Source organism: Misgurnus anguillicaudatus, chromosome 4 (genome assembly GCF_027580225.2).
Source record: "Misgurnus anguillicaudatus chromosome 4, ASM2758022v2, whole genome shotgun sequence".
Taxonomy (NCBI): Eukaryota; Metazoa; Chordata; class Actinopteri; order Cypriniformes; family Cobitidae; genus Misgurnus; species Misgurnus anguillicaudatus.
In genome coordinates, this window is record NC_073340.2 from 29,010,753 (window position 1) to 29,026,456 (window position 15,704).

General features: G+C 35.1%; 2 protein-coding genes across 2 annotated transcripts; both read right to left on the bottom strand.

Annotated features, from left to right (window-relative positions):
• Positions 1–185: 185 nt before the first annotated feature.
• Positions 186–10,136, bottom strand: pde6gb (phosphodiesterase 6G, cGMP-specific, rod, gamma, paralog b). The gene is made up of 5 exons (XM_055177189.2): positions 9,302–10,136; positions 3,000–3,209; positions 1,279–1,500; positions 899–939; positions 186–647 (listed from the first exon to the last, which is right to left on the bottom strand). The coding sequence occupies exons 3-5, from the start codon at positions 1,422–1,424 to the stop codon at positions 571–573; spliced, it is 264 nt and encodes an 87-aa protein (XP_055033164.1). The 5' UTR covers positions 1,425–1,500; positions 3,000–3,209; positions 9,302–10,136; the 3' UTR covers positions 186–570.
• A 143-nt stretch (positions 10,137–10,279) lies between these two features.
• On the bottom strand, positions 10,280–12,288 carry oxld1 (oxidoreductase-like domain containing 1). The gene is made up of 2 exons (XM_055176972.2): positions 12,055–12,288; positions 10,280–11,228 (listed from the first exon to the last, which is right to left on the bottom strand). Exons 1-2 carry the CDS (start codon positions 12,100–12,102, stop codon positions 10,866–10,868), a joined length of 411 nt encoding a protein of 136 aa, XP_055032947.2. The 5' UTR covers positions 12,103–12,288; the 3' UTR covers positions 10,280–10,865.
• Between the last annotated feature and the right edge of the window lie 3,416 nt (positions 12,289–15,704).

A 15,704-nucleotide genomic window follows, 5' to 3' on the forward strand; every position in this document is an offset into this window, starting at 1 on the left:
ATATGTAATAAATAAATATTAAAATTGAGGCTATTAATAGAATGTGCTTTGGCGGCGACTCACAGACTCTGTACGGGCAACTTGGTGCCCGTGGGCACTATGTTGGAGACCACTGGTCCAGGGTCTAATTTCTGCCCCTACTTAAATATAAACTATGTTCATTATCTCATCTTTTTTAAGAACTCTGTGATCAACACTGAGGCACGTGAAATGAGAAGCATGACATTTCACGGGCATGTGGCTTGTTTAAACTCACTCGAAGGCTATCTTTTTTGTACTTTTTTGTGTTCCACATGAAAAACAGAGAAGAGATGATGGGGAAAGAAGAGACGAGAGCAAATGTATATCTACCTGTAAACAGAGACTGTTAGAAACAACAGAAACTTAAAGGATGGATATTCAGATCACTTTTTGTGAATTTTTCTTTTTCCATTTTTATAAACGTTGCAATTTTTTATGAAAATAGGAACAGTCCACTTGGAGCCAATGGCCGTGATGGAGACATGAAGTTTGGACCACAATGACAGGAAATCTCTAAACTGTACAGAGGATGATGGGAAGGTGAAGGACTCAGATGATGCCATATTGAGCCAACTCGTGAAGCTCCAGATGGTTGAAAGCCTCCCAGGGGCAAATGACAGTGATGTCTAAGGGCAAAAACATACATTCAGGCAAGGTATATCATACAATCATCTACATACAAGGGTTATCTAAGCAGGTAGCGCATGGCTTTCAAATCTCACTGATGTCATATAGGATTTTGAATGATGCGTAGTGTGAGAGGCTTGTCTAGCATATTATCCTTATCAGACTAATCATTTAAGACAAGGACAGCTTAGAATAAATAGTCAACAAAATGTACATGGCAAAACAAATGGGGGAAAACGCAGATACTTACCAGTGCCTAAACCTTCCATGCCAGGAATGTCATCTCCAAAACTGTAAAACAAATAAATACATATTTCGGATCATACATTAGGCTATATTCATTATATGGTTTTAATATGAAAAGTTAAAAAGTAAAGTTCTAAGTAAAACATTTCATTTTTGGATACATGTAAGTATCTGTTAATAAAAATGTATTGCATTTTCATAAAAAACTAAATCTATAAAATGTTATGATCACATTCCTTAAACCCTTTAATGGTTTTACATAACAAACCTTGTTTATTAATTGAACTTGTTATTAAATTGACCATATGGACCTTTAAGGGGTGCAAAATACTAAATGAACAATAAAACATTTCATCGGGTTTTTAAAGGCATTGTTGAACGTACCCCTGCACACCCTTCTTTGGTGGCTTGCTCTTGAACTGACGAGTCTGCCTCTGCTTGAACTTGGGTGGACCTTTGCGTGGTGTGGCAGGGCCACCGGTGACACGGGTGGCTGACTTGATCTCTGGTTTGGGCAGTTCAAGATTCATGGCTGCTGGTCAGTGTTGATCTTACAGTATTTACTCCTCCTGATGTATGTAAAAATGGACTGGACACTGTAATGACCTGGAGATACAGACAAATATTTAACTACACAAACTGCTTCAAAGGGGTATTCACAAGGTCAAACTGACACCTGTGCACAAAGTTTTCATCTTTCCCTGTCATTTCCTGTCTTTATATACTAATCACTAATTGAATGTTTATATGGACAGTGTGTGTCGGGTGGGTTGACCCATTTTGTGTAATCCAGATCTTAGATTAATAAATGTCCCTCATCTCAGTGGTGACGATCCGTGCTTGGGTTAATCTTATTAAAGCCGGGATAACACCAAACTTGCTGAGCAAACAGAAAAGAGTCAAAATGTCACCTTCAGCTATATTCTTAACCTCTTCAGCTCTGCATCATATTTTGAATTTTTTACAGAATTAGACATACCAGAATTTAAAAGAGAGCCCTACTCGCAAACTTTGGAATAAATTGATACAAATGGTCTCATTTGACAGAAAACTCTCTGAATTTTAAAACATGGGTAAAATATTGCATATTTTATATTTTATTTGTTTACAATACTGTGATAAACACTGACAAAAACTCAAATTTTTATTATTTTTTTAATTAAGTTTTTATTTAAGAATCTGGACATGTTTGGTCTATGTCGCTTTCGACAATCTCTTTTGATTCCACTAGGTGGCAATAAACAGGAGAAAAAAGAATTTTGGTGATAGCATCTTCTAAGCAAAAGTTATTTAGCTTTATTCGAAAGGAGGCGTTAGACTCGCAGAAATATGATGCAAACGTTTGCTTGTTTACATAAGTCATTTCAGTTTTCGTGATTCTTTTGAAAATTATTATTGGTTATGTCATTGTAATGTATAAGATCGGTGAAATAAAGTACACAGTGACATTCCTGAGAGTGAGAGCTTTCATTTGATGTGTGATTTGTATATGTTTGGTGAGTTTGTGTGCTATAAATATGAAATATGAACATTATTCATATGATTTTCGCAAGGGGGGGTGGTTGCGAAAGAACTAATTTAGACCTTATTATTTTCATTATTTAATTTTATAATGTAAAATTAAAGCAAATATCATGGGACTTGCAATAAAGCAGAGGTTCTACTCTTTCGAAAATATCATATATGACTAGTTTTGTGCTTTACAGTTTATAGATCTTTACAAAATAATTTTATGACCTCCCCGCGGACTCACCGGTGGGTCCTAGGGCGTAGCCAGAGCTCAAGAGGTTAAAAAAACAGTATTGCCAGTTTCATTTCAATGGCAAACATGACTGTTTACTCTTTAAACAACATTGTGAAACATCTTTCTGCAAAAGACATGTGTGATTGTCTTAAACACCTACACTCTATAATAGGCAAATTGTCCAAATATGAATAAACAAACAAAATGCAAATAATCAATATATCAGGAAACAGATTTTTTTTAGAGATATATTAAATTATTACACTGCTCACTGACGTTCTTGATTCTTATTGGTCAATTATAATATTCTGCAGAAAATTCTTACTAAACAACACATTTCATATTGTCTGGTTTTACTTACTGGTTTATTGTTTAACAAGCTGCTGACTGGGTCCAGATTCAGTACTATGTCTTCTGTGGATGAGTAGATATCCAGGCTGGGCTTCCTGTAAGAGCATTGGATGAGTGATGATGGGTCTTTTATACTCTTTTGCCCCTCTCAGAAGATTAAGAGAGCAAAGCTCCCTCCCTCCATTCCCTCAAATGCAGATGGAGACAATATCTGTATACACTGTTAGAAAAAAAGTCAAAATACATACCAAAATACGTACTAATAATATGTACCATTAGGTACAGATATGTACACATTTGGTAATATGCACATTTAAGGTATTAATATGCACTCTTTGGTATATGAACTCTTTAGGTACAAAGGTGTACTTTGGGGTACATATTTAGACTATTTTTTCTGACTGTGTAGTATTTACAAAACATACAGTAATATACTTGTAAATTGATTAGGTGCTAGCAACATAATAATGCAACAATGCATAATAATACAACCACATGTGCACAGTCCTAAATATACAGAATTGTGATAAGCGCAATTGTGAAGTTAAACAATTGTGAAAAGCACTATATAAATAAAATTGAATTGAATTACCGTCCCTAACTTATTACACACGACCCAAGTCAATACTATACTTTTCTAAAGTACACTCTAAAGTCAGTCTCAAAAAGAGACAAACTTAGTAATTTAACCTATGCTGGGTTGTTTCATCCCATTGTTGGGTCAAATCGGCATTAATTTTGGCGTTGAGGTTAATTTAACCCAATTTAACACAAAGTTGGTATAAAAATATATGTATTATCTCATAACAAATTTAACAAACCTGTGACTTGTAGTTATAAAAATGCAGTTCTGCGCAACATTAAAGGATATTTTTAAATAAATAATAATCATTTGTTCTAAACCTGTATGAATTTCTTTATTTGGTTAAACGTATTTTTATAAATAATGGTAAGCACACATTTGATAAAAACAAATACTTTAAAATGGGTTCCAACAACTGTGTGCTTATCATTTATCAACATAACATATCTGTGATTAACAGAATAAAGAAACTCAAACTTCATTTTTGAGTAAACTATCCCTTTATAATAGTAATAATGCATATATTTAATATTTAAAATAATCAATAATGAATATTTTATATAAATAAAAATAATAATTTAGTTATAATGTTCAATGCCTATTTCTTGTTGCCTGTTTCTCAATATTGAAGTGTTTTTGTATTATAAGTTTCTGCACTGGAAATTAGTGTTTTCTGAACATTTCATCATTATAGAGAATTATAAATCATACAAAAGACAATAAAAAAACAACTAAAACCAGAAATGTTTCTAGAATATGAATTTTAGAATTTAGATGGGATTTGCTGATTTAACACCAGATATCATACAGTAGAAATATTCATACACACTACTAGTCAACATTTGAAGTGAATAAAAAAATTTCATTCAAACTTTCAAAGACAATAATGGGTTTTGGGAATTGATTTTAAGACCACTTTTATAAGAGGTTTTTATCCACTTCAAATGTTGTAGTATATATATACTAAATATATATATTAAAAAGATGAGAGAGGCCTGTTATTTTTGTCAAAGGCACACGTCAACCACGAGAGACAAAATGAGAAAAAAAAATCCAGAAAATCACATTGTCCGACTCTCCAAGAATCTACCTGCAAATCATGGTGAAAAATAAGTATTTGGTCAATAACAAAAGTTTATGTCAATACTTTGTTATATACCCTTTGTTGGCAATGACAGAGATCAAACGTTTTCTGTAAGTCTCCACAAGGTTTTTACACACTGTTGCTGGTAGTTTGGCCCATTCCTCCATGCAGATCTCCTCTAGAGCAGTGATGTTTTAGGGCTGTCGCTGGGCAACTCAGATTTTCAACTCCCTCCAAAGATTTTCTATGGGGTTGAGATCTGGAGACTGGCTAGGCCACTCCAGGACCTTGAAATTATTCTTATGAAACCACTCCTTCTTTGCCCGGGCGGTATGTTTGGGATCACTGCCATACTGAAAGATCCAGCCACGTTTCATCTTCAATGCCCTTGCTGACGAAAGGAGGTTTTGAGTCAAAATCTCACGATACATGGCCCCATTCATTCTTTCCTTAACTCGGATCAGTTGTCCTGGTCCCTTTGCAGAAAAACAGCCCCAAAGCATGAGGTTTCCACCCCCATGCTTCACAGTAGGTATGGTGTTCTTTGAATGCAACTCAGCATCTTTCTCCTCCAAACACAAGAAGTTGAGTTTCTACCTAAAAGTTATGTTTTGGTTTCATCTGACCATATGACATTCTCCCACTCTTCTTCTGGATCATCCAAATGCTCTCTAGCAAACTTCAGACGGGTCCGAACATGTACTGGCTTAAGCAGGTGGACACATCTGGCACTGCAGGAATTGAGTCCCTGGCTGCATAGTGTGTTACTGATGGTAGCCTTTGTTACTTTGGTCCCAGCTCTCTGCAGGTCATTCACTGGGTTCCCCCATGTGGTTCTGGGATTTTTGCTCACCATTCTGGTGATAATTTTTACCCTACGGGATGAGATCTTGCGTGGAGCCACAGATCGAGGGACATTATCAGTGTTCTTGTATGTCTTTCATTTTCTAATAATTGCTCTCACAGTTGATTTCTTCACACCAAGCTGCTTACCTATTGCAGATTCAGTCTTCCCAGCCTGGTGCAGGTCTACAATTTTGTTTCTGGTGTCCTTTGACAGCTCTTTGGTCTTGGCCATAGTTGAGTTTGCATTCTGACTGTTTTAGGTTGTGGACAGGTGTCTTTTATACTGCTAACAAGTTCAAACAGGTGCCATTAATACAGGTAACAAGTGGAGGACAGAGGATCCTCTTAAAGAAGAAGTTACAGGTCTGTGAGAGAAAGAAATCTTGCTTTTTTGTTATTGACCAAATACTTATTTTCCACCATAAATTGCAAATAAATTCTTAAAAAATCAGACAATGTGATTTTCTGGATTTTTTCCTCATTTTGTCTCTCATAGTTGAAGTGTACCTATGATGAAAATTACAGGCCTCTCTCATCTTTTTAAGTGGGAGAACTTGCACAATTGGTGGTTGACTAAATACTTTTTTGCCCCACTGTATATATATATATATATATATATATATATATATATATATATATATATATATATATATATATATATATATATATATATATATATATATATATATATATATATATATATATATATATATATATATATATATAAGGGTCTGTTATATTATCCTATGAAACTGAATAGCATTTTTCACTTCAGTCTATCTCATATGAGCTTCAACCCAAGCATCAGGTGATCCAGCTCTGCCAACATATTCCACACAGTCAGACAAAAATGGTCAAAATATGTACCTGTCACAGGGGCTATACCCAAATAGTACATGTACAAGTTCATATTTGTACCTTAGAGGTACATATTGGTACCAAATGTATACACATCTTAGCTTATGGTACATATAAGACCTTTTTAAAGTGACAGTCTACCAGGTTGGAAGTTATTTATAAGGTTTAGTAATAAGGATTAACTCACACAACAAAGTATCTCGCCATCTGTATTGCTATAGTAATAGATTATTTATTACTGAGATTTGTTGTCAGTTATTTCATAACACAAAACGATCCTGACATAATCGGATATAGGATAAGTAAAATTCAAAGAGTCCTTTGTTCTACATTATTATGTAAATTTGGTTAATTTTCATTTACAAAGCCTATTTAAATAATTAAACATATTAGATTGTAAATTATATTTCATATAAATGCAAAAATAAAAAAAATGTATTGCTAAAGGTTAACATTAGTTAATGCATTAAGTATAATGAACTACAGTATCTTACTGATACATGATATTAAATCTTTACCAGGAAGGATTACACATTTGTTAAAAATGCGATTTAGGGATCAGTGGGTTCGCTTAATTGTAATTCGATCTGTAAGTCAAAATTTGTCTTAGTTGAAGGTCATGGGGTAACACGTACCCCTCATGCTGTCTGTGACTAATAAGACATGAAGCCTTTATAGAGAAACCTGATCAATGACAGAAAGCAGCAGGGTTACTAGGGTCTTTGTGCTCTAATGTCGGATAAGAAGCATGTTGAAATACAAGCAAGATTCATTTGCGTAATATGTTATGTCATATTAACATAAATATAATGTTGAAATTATTTGTGTATTATTTTTGTTCACAAAACAACCAAAAGTCTTTCGAAGATCTACACACTTGAAATGTATCATTAATGACCTCCACGGTATGTCTGATCCTCAAAATATTTAACAATGATTCACGTCATTCATTTCAAATCCCTCAATCATCTGGATCATAACCCTGCTGCCTGGCCTCAGACTGGCACGCGCCATCAAGCCCTCAAATGCTGACTCACAGCTACACAGATCAGGATGACTGTCGTCATAGAAACTGCTCATACAAGTGCCAAGACCAACCCTGATGTTTATTTGGAGCCACACACTGTGGGTTTTAATGCCACCAGAGCCGATCAGTCAGAACATTATGACCCTTATATCTTAATTAAGATTAGAGATCAGTTAAATCAGTGTTAAATAGGCATGAACTAATTTCTATGTAAATTTCTTTTGAGGGTACAACGTGATCCAGAAAGTTGAAACATTGAAAATTAGGATTTTTAGTAGTGGAATCAAACCTTTAACCCCCACTGCATGTTTAATAGACCTGTATCTAAAGATATTCTTTAATACACTGTTATAAATGATCAAAAAATGGATCTCAGCTGTCACCGGGGCAGTACCCTTTAAAAAGGTTTGTAGCATTAGGTACAGATATGCATATATTTCTTACCAATTTGAGGTACTATATGAACACTTTAGGTGCAAAGCTGTACTTTTTAAAGGCTACTGCCCCAGTGACAGCTAGGATACACATTTTGACCAGATTTCTGAAAGCGTAAATGCAAAAATGACTATTTTTATTACTTTTTTCACCACCAAAATGGCACATATTTCGAAATAGGTAAAGTGACATTGTACAAATGTTTTAAAGGCGGGGTGCATGATTTTTAAAGAGCCAGTAAGATTCCAATCAGGGTTTCCCGCAGAAAATGTGTTAGTTAAGGTGGTAGGGTTGTGCAGGTTGGAGGGGCCGGGGGCGTGGCAATCAAAAGGGTGGGGCGTACGCATCATGATGAAACTATTTTTATGTAAAACACTCAAATAAAACTCAATTTTGAAGAAACTATGACAGAAAATGAACACATACTAGATTATAAACGAATTAAATGTTTTATCAAAAGGCTAGTTATCCTCCAGACAGTGACGGACCATGTCTTTCTCTCATTTCGGCCATGTGGCGCGCGTGCCCGCTCGCGGTGTGAAGCGCGTCCATGCTATTCAGCTTAGGTGGGCCACCCGAAGTGATACGTGCTGCGGGAAACCCTGCCAATTTTAAGCGTCCTATCCCTGATTATAAGTTCCGGACAACAGGTTTAAATGCATGCAAGGTAAAAAAACTGTAATTTTCTTAAATTATTAATTTAAAATTACCCTATTTCTCAGAGATCCCCAAACAATTTGTGTGACAATTTGTTCAACGAGTCAGTCTGCCTAAACCCCACCTTTCAGTAGACTACTCTGCTCTGATTGGTCAACTGACAGAGTCTCTGCACAGACCACAGATCAGTGGCACAGACCAGCAATTAGTGCTAACATGATTTACTGAGAAGACATTATCAACATCAATACATATCATTCATCATTAATCCAAACAATAAAAACGACGATAGAAACTAACATTTTACACTAATTTAAGCTTTTATGTAATCTAACAGGGTCATAGCAAAACCGTAAGTGCAGCATAAGCCGCTTGCTAACGTAACTATCTGACAGTATATTAAGAGTTTAAACAACGACATCATTAATCCAAGCAATAAAAAAGATGATAGAAACTAACAATTTTACACTCATTTAAGCGTTTATGTAAACTAACAGGGTCATAGCAAAACCGTAAGTGAGCATGCGTTAACCGCTTGCTAACGTGACTCTCTGACAACGATATCATTTATCATTAATCCAAGCAGTAAAAACGACAATAGAAACTAACATTTTACACTCATTTAAGCATTTATGTAAACTAACCCGGTCATAGCAAAGCCCTAAGTGAGCATGCGGTACGTTAACCGCTTGCTAACGTGACTCTCTGACAGTATATTAAGAGTTTAAACAACAATATTATTCATCATTAATCCAAGCAATAAAAATGATGATAGACATTTTACACTCATTTAAGCAAGTATGTAGCTATAATCATACTTACAGTTTGTGGTTAGCATGTTGTTCCAAATAAAGTGGGTACTGAAGCATCTTTCACTGCCAAATGTCTAAATCCCTCCATTAAAAATACATTTTAACCACTGATTCTTCACAGCCAGACACGTTTAGTATATCCCTCCTTGAAAAAGTCTCCTTTGGTAGTGAAAACAACACAAACTGAAAACACAGCGTGATATGATGTTTACACACTAACTAGCTGTGGGCAGGTCATAGTTTTTGTTTCTCCGCAGGCAAGGCTGTAGGCGGAGATTAGTATCTCGTGTGACGTGAAAGCGTTTGTGTGACGTGGAAAAAGTCATGCAGGAGATCCAATCCATATAACGACTCGTTTCAGCGATTCAGAGTCGACTCCCTACTTTAGAAACCAATAACTTTATTAATCGTGGACTTTTTGGTTCAACTACTTTGCACATTGTTTACATTGATGGACAGCTACATGACACACTGCAATTCAGGTCAGTTTCGATTTTGGATCTTTAAAAACACTTTGGAAAAGGGTGTCAGGCCAAGTACCAAAACACACACCGACATTGATCAAAAAAGGTCCAGATTCTATTGGGGTAGGGGCGTGTTTGATTTCAAATATCAACATTGGCTTTCAGATATCATGCAACCCACCTTTAAAGCATTTATAAATTCACATCTACAACATAAATTCTATATTCTAAATATATAGGTGTAAATATTTTTAAGATCATGCTTTTCTAGATTACAAGGCCTTATTATGGGTGTAGTCTGACATCTGTCTGTCCTGTAGACCACTGATAAGAAATATCTTAAAAATTCTGTATAAACAGACAGAACACTAAAAAATACAATAAAATAATAAAATACACAAATGCTCAAGTAGTTTCTGACATCTCTAGGTCATGTTATCCAACATCAAAAGAAAAAAAATCCTAACAATTAAGCAAATATAGGTAGTGAAATGCATTCATGTTTAACATTTCTTAGTCAATGATGGTTATTAGCTTCTCTTTATTGTAACATTGCTGACTTTTCATTTTTATTTATTTATTCTTAATGCCATTCCAACATCTGTGGCAATTTTCATGGTGGAAAGGGCAATTTGACATCTGCAATTCCCCTGACCTGCATGTTTTTGGACAACAGATGGGAGGAAACCTGAGTACCTGGTGTAAACCTACGCTGACACCGAGAGAACATGCAAACTCCATACAGAAAGACCTCCCGAATGAGCCGGGCCTTGAACCAGAACCTTGCAGTGAGGCAAAAGTGCTACCCACTGAGCTGCCAACTTTTTGATTTTAAAATGAATAATTGCATGAAATAATAATAAAAACAAATAAATAAAAACAGCACTAGAATGATAAATAAATAATAATTTTGCAATAAAAATAATCTTATTACTGTAGTAAAACCTGCTTAAATGTAATGTTATGAAAATAATATTTTACAATTATAAATGGATGAAAAATGACCTGGACACATTTTTGATAGTCTTATATAAATTGTGCTAACTGTGCAAATGTCTTTGTTTCTTCTGCAAAGCGTTGCTTCAGCTCAGCTCTCATTCATGTCCACTCTCACTTAGGCTTCTTCAGTAACCTGATCTCCATTTTAAGATAAGCCTTCAAGCTGTCATCAAGTATGTTCTCATCGATGGCCTCCAGAGCTCTCTCGCTACCATCGCTGTAGTATTTCAGCAGTTTCTCTGCATGCTCGATCCATACGCAGTTATGACATCCACTCATACAGCAGCAGGTGGGGGGAGATGGAGGACCCTCGTCTGCAGGTTCAGAGGCGGTTTTTGCCTGTTGCACAGCACTGAGGGTAGAGGAAGTCTTTGGGGATAAACATTGCAGTCTGTAGGCAGCGTAATGCAAAGCTCTACCCTGAACCCTGTGATGGGGTTTGTTTTTAAAGAGGGCTGTGTAATAAGTCCACATCTGTAAAGTAACAAACGCAAAATCTTAAGGTTTGTGCATTTACAGGCAAAAAATACTTTTCTTAACGCACAAAAATTACCACGGTATCCATATAGGGCACCAAAATATCACACTGGCAAGTTATTGTTTGTACCCTTTAATGTATTAGAATTTAACAGTGTTCCGTTGACTTCCATAATAGGAAAAAATATTTTGGAAGTATTGTGATAAATGACGAAGAAAAAGGTTTGATAAATGATGGTAAGCACACAGTTGACAGTACCCATTAAATTCCATCATATTTTTTATTCCCAGTCAATGGTCACTATCTGCTGTGTGTTTAACATAATTTCTCAAAATATCCTCTTTTGTGTTCATCATAAAAAAAAACATTTATACAGGTTTAGAATAACGTGGGGATGAGAAAATGATAATAGACTTTTCATTTTAAAGTGAACTATCCCTTTAAGTCACTTTGGATGAAAGCATCTGCCGAATGTGAAAAAGTAAATTTCTTGCACTGTTAGTTTGAGATACTATTACTAATTTTATTTATTTATTTAAGTTAGTTAGCAACAATAACTGTATCTTCTATACTATTTATAAACTATGCTTAACATTGTCATTTTTAAGGTCTAAAAGCATATATTTAGTAGATGATTAGATCAGATTGGTATTTGAAAATGAAAAAATAAAATAAACACTAACTAGTTATCTTTGCATAGCATTCTCCTTGCATAAAACACTCAATTACTACAGTGAATTACGCTGTTAATTTTTATTTTACATATAAACTTATTGCTGAGTCTGACATATGATTTGATTGATTATTTATTTCCAAACCAACCCTCTGTAAACACGTCACAGCTCTTGGTGAAGATATGGCAGATAGCATCTCGGAAATAGTTCGCTTTCACGTTTCTTCAGCAAGCGCCATTTTTTAAATAAAATCTCTTTTTGCTACGAAAACAAATAAAACATTTCTATCAACTTCAACAGCAGGCAGCGTCCATATTGGGCTAAAGACTAGAAAACAAACAAGACGGTGCAGTTGTATTACTATGAATGGTGAAAAGGGCAATGCCGAAGGAAGTCCTGCCTTCCAATACAAAGGGCCAATCATTAATCGTTAAAAACTGACGATTCTCTTGGGGAGGGCTTTGTGCACTGATTTGCGCATGCGCAGTAGCTTGACCAACTTGGAATATTCACTTTTCAGCGCAATTTGAGGCTAAGAAATCAAATGTATGCTACATTTGATGTCAAGTTTAATTTTTTGTCGAAAATATCTCAATTTATTTTGAACTTACAGAGAAATTTTTAGAGATACTGTCTTTTCCTATTCAAGTAGATAGGACTTGGTCTAGTGTGACTGAAATTGATGTTTGGAGACGTTGCAAATATGGGCGCCGAGTGCGGAGACTTTCCTTAAAGGATCTTTGATTTGACTCACGTGTGACCTCTGCTGTAGTGACTGAAATTTTACCCAAACCAACCAATCAGTGTGATCGAGATACGACTCGGGGGCGGGGCCTATAGAGAGCTGGAGAGCGTAATCAGACTGCAATGTAGAGATTTTTCCACTAGGGATCAGCAATGGACTGCCAAGGAAATTGCAAAAACTGATGGACACAGACAAAATATCTTATCCAATCGTATTGTGAATTTAATTTAAATAATTAGATGAATAATTAGATTTTTTGCTAGTTTTCCCAGAACACATTTGTCATTATAAAGTAATTTGTGTTTGGATCAACAGTGGACCACTAACAAACAATTAAAATAACATGTTTATTATAGTGATAGAAATACTGTATATGTGTTTAATTTATACACAACCCACATGTACATTCTGTTTATTACTAGTTGTTTCTAGAATATCATGATGACGCACATGTTTAATGATAAATAATCCACACTGATTTCATATGTTGGATGCAGCAGTTTTTTGGTCAGCCAGGTTGGGAATATTAGATCATGTGATCCACTAATCATTCCCAATGGACTGTGTGTTTTAGAGGCACATCCATAGAAACAGAACACATGTCACCCTCGAGACCTCCATAATTTCAGCATGCACAAACACCATTAATTTGCACAATCTACACGCTTGTCTAAACCACACTAGCATAATAGAATAAATCATTTTTTTCTCAGCTATTTCCTAGTATTCAGTTTATAATGATAATTCACAACAAGTGCCACGAACAAACCTGTTTTACTATTTAGACTAACAAAACAAGGCTGGGCCCCAGTAACTGTAAAAAAACCCATGCATGCTTCTGAAATGATTAATTGGGAATATCTTTAAACATTTCTAAAGAAATGAGTTTTTCCATTCTGTGAGCAAGCTTACTCATGTTTCATTAGGTGTGACTTAATGTGATATTGAAAAAATTTCATGACAATGACGTGCTAACCTCAGAATTATGAAATGCGTTTATGTCACATACTGTAAACATTGGGTGCTCCCAAATGTTAACTCTTCAGTGATACCATTATAATTATAAAGACAGTTATAGGGGTGTTATCAGTGTACAGTATCTGTATAAAGACTGGTATGGCTGGAATACGGCTATTGAACAAAAAAAGGTGTGTCTTTTGTACATGAGCTAATAAAAGTCATTATAACATACTCATTCAATTGAAATAATAACAGAATAATATGTTGTTTAAGTATTATAATGTTTTAAGAAACATACAGAATACAGTTTGTTGGCACAGCGTTCTCTTTTTTGATAAATGTTGAACACATTAATTGATTTTAATCCACTAAAAAACTTTTTTCACAGTAACTTAATGGAATTTAATTTTGGGATTATCTTTTTCTTTAACATTCCTTAAAATATTTATAACGAATAGGGACACAATGTGTGTGTTCTCACAGATCAACATACTACATTTACATGTGACATCTATTCATGCTTTGTTTTGTATGTGAACATACTGTAATTGTAGCTAGGAAATAAACTATGTAAAGTATTAAGGTTGCTATTCAGTATGCAAACAGAAGGCTTTGAATATAATTATGGACTGTTGCCTAGACTGAACTACTGAGAAAGCTTTTCAAACTGTGAATAAGTAACTACAGTATGCATGGTATGTGTGTCTTTAGTTAGACATATGGGAAGACACACACACACACACAGACAGAAACACACACACACACACACACACACACACACACACACACACACACACACACACACACACACACACACACACACACACACTGTTCGCATTCGATTCTGAAAGTGGCATTGGCAAGTTTAACTAACAAAGAGTGACATGTACACAAACAAAAGGGTCACGTTCTTTCGGCCTTAAAACAGACTTAGAGCAACGAGGCCTTTTAAGTACATTAATCCCAATGATAGAAACGCTCTCAACAGCACAATAAGCCCTGGCCAGCTTTCTGACAAGGTCTGCAAATTCCTGACCTGTAACTCTATTGCTTCCCTGCTCTGATATTGGACTGACTGTATTAGCTGACCTAAAGAGAGCACATCATGATACAATATATTCAAATAACATCAAATATAAATCAATTAAATGTTGAAACAATTACTTTTATCTTACAGTTTTTTACGATTGCTTACACACAAAATCTTTTCATGTCACACGATTTTTGAAACCTCTCACTCAAAGTGCAAAATGCCAAATCTTCAAAACCATAAGCTATTTCTCAGCCTTTGACTCAGTTTTCAATTGCATATAACACTTTTTTCAAAACACTACACACACTTCTCTACCTAAAACACAAAGATCTATGAGAAAGTAACTTGCTTTCCTTTTCCAAACACAACCAATCAAAATGCTACACTTATTCACCAGGTCACCCCGACACACTCCTCACATGTACAAACACTAATTGCTTTACTGATCACTTACAAATCACTGCTTTACTTTACAGTAGTATAGATAGGCCTATAAATAGGTCATAGGTCAGATTACCTGTTTTGGCAATCTGCACCCCACCCACCCTGCCAATTCCAGGACCGGGACCCCACACACAATTTACTGTATTCTACTGTAAAGAATATACTTTTGGTTTACAATAGTAATGTTTGGCCTAATACAGTTTTTCTGAATTGCTAAAACACATTTTTTGAAACCATCCCTCATTTTCTCAAAACCTAAAACACAAATCCCAATTTCAAACACAATTTACAGAACCCCTGACTCTTCCAGCAAAATCAAACAATTCCTTCAAAACCATTTCACTTGTACTCAAAATCAAACTAAGCTTTCAAATCATACACACATAAGTCTATAATATAAAACACTACAGAGCATCCATTAGACACTACCTTAAAAAATGGAAAACACAACATCCAGAACATCTGCTTACAGAAAAATACATGTTTATTGTACATAACAACACACTTGACAAATACTGTTAAAAATCTATATTACTGTATCACAAGTTTAGTTCAGTGAATATAGTGAATACTTTACTGTAAGTACTGCAAGTAATAGTAAGTTTTCAATATTACT

Excerpts from the sequence above, each read along its gene's own strand:
- pde6gb (XM_055177189.2), bottom strand. The coding sequence starts at position 1,424 with ATGAATCTTGAACTGCCCAAACCAGAGATCAAGTCAGCCACCCGTGTC. Across the intron at positions 940-1,278 it reads CCAAAGAAGGGTGTGCAGGG|TTTTGGAGATGACATTCCTG; the intron begins GTACGTTCAACA and ends TTTGTTTTACAG. Across the intron at positions 648-898 it reads CATGGAAGGTTTAGGCACTG|ACATCACTGTCATTTGCCCC; the intron begins GTAAGTATCTGC and ends TTTTGCCCTTAG.
- oxld1 (XM_055176972.2), bottom strand. The coding sequence starts at position 12,102 with ATGCTATCTGCCATATCTTCACCAAGAGCTGTGACGTGTTTACAGAGG. Across the intron at positions 11,229-12,054 it reads CTGTGACGTGTTTACAGAGG|ATGTGGACTTATTACACAGC; the intron begins GTTGGTTTGGAA and ends GTTACTTTACAG.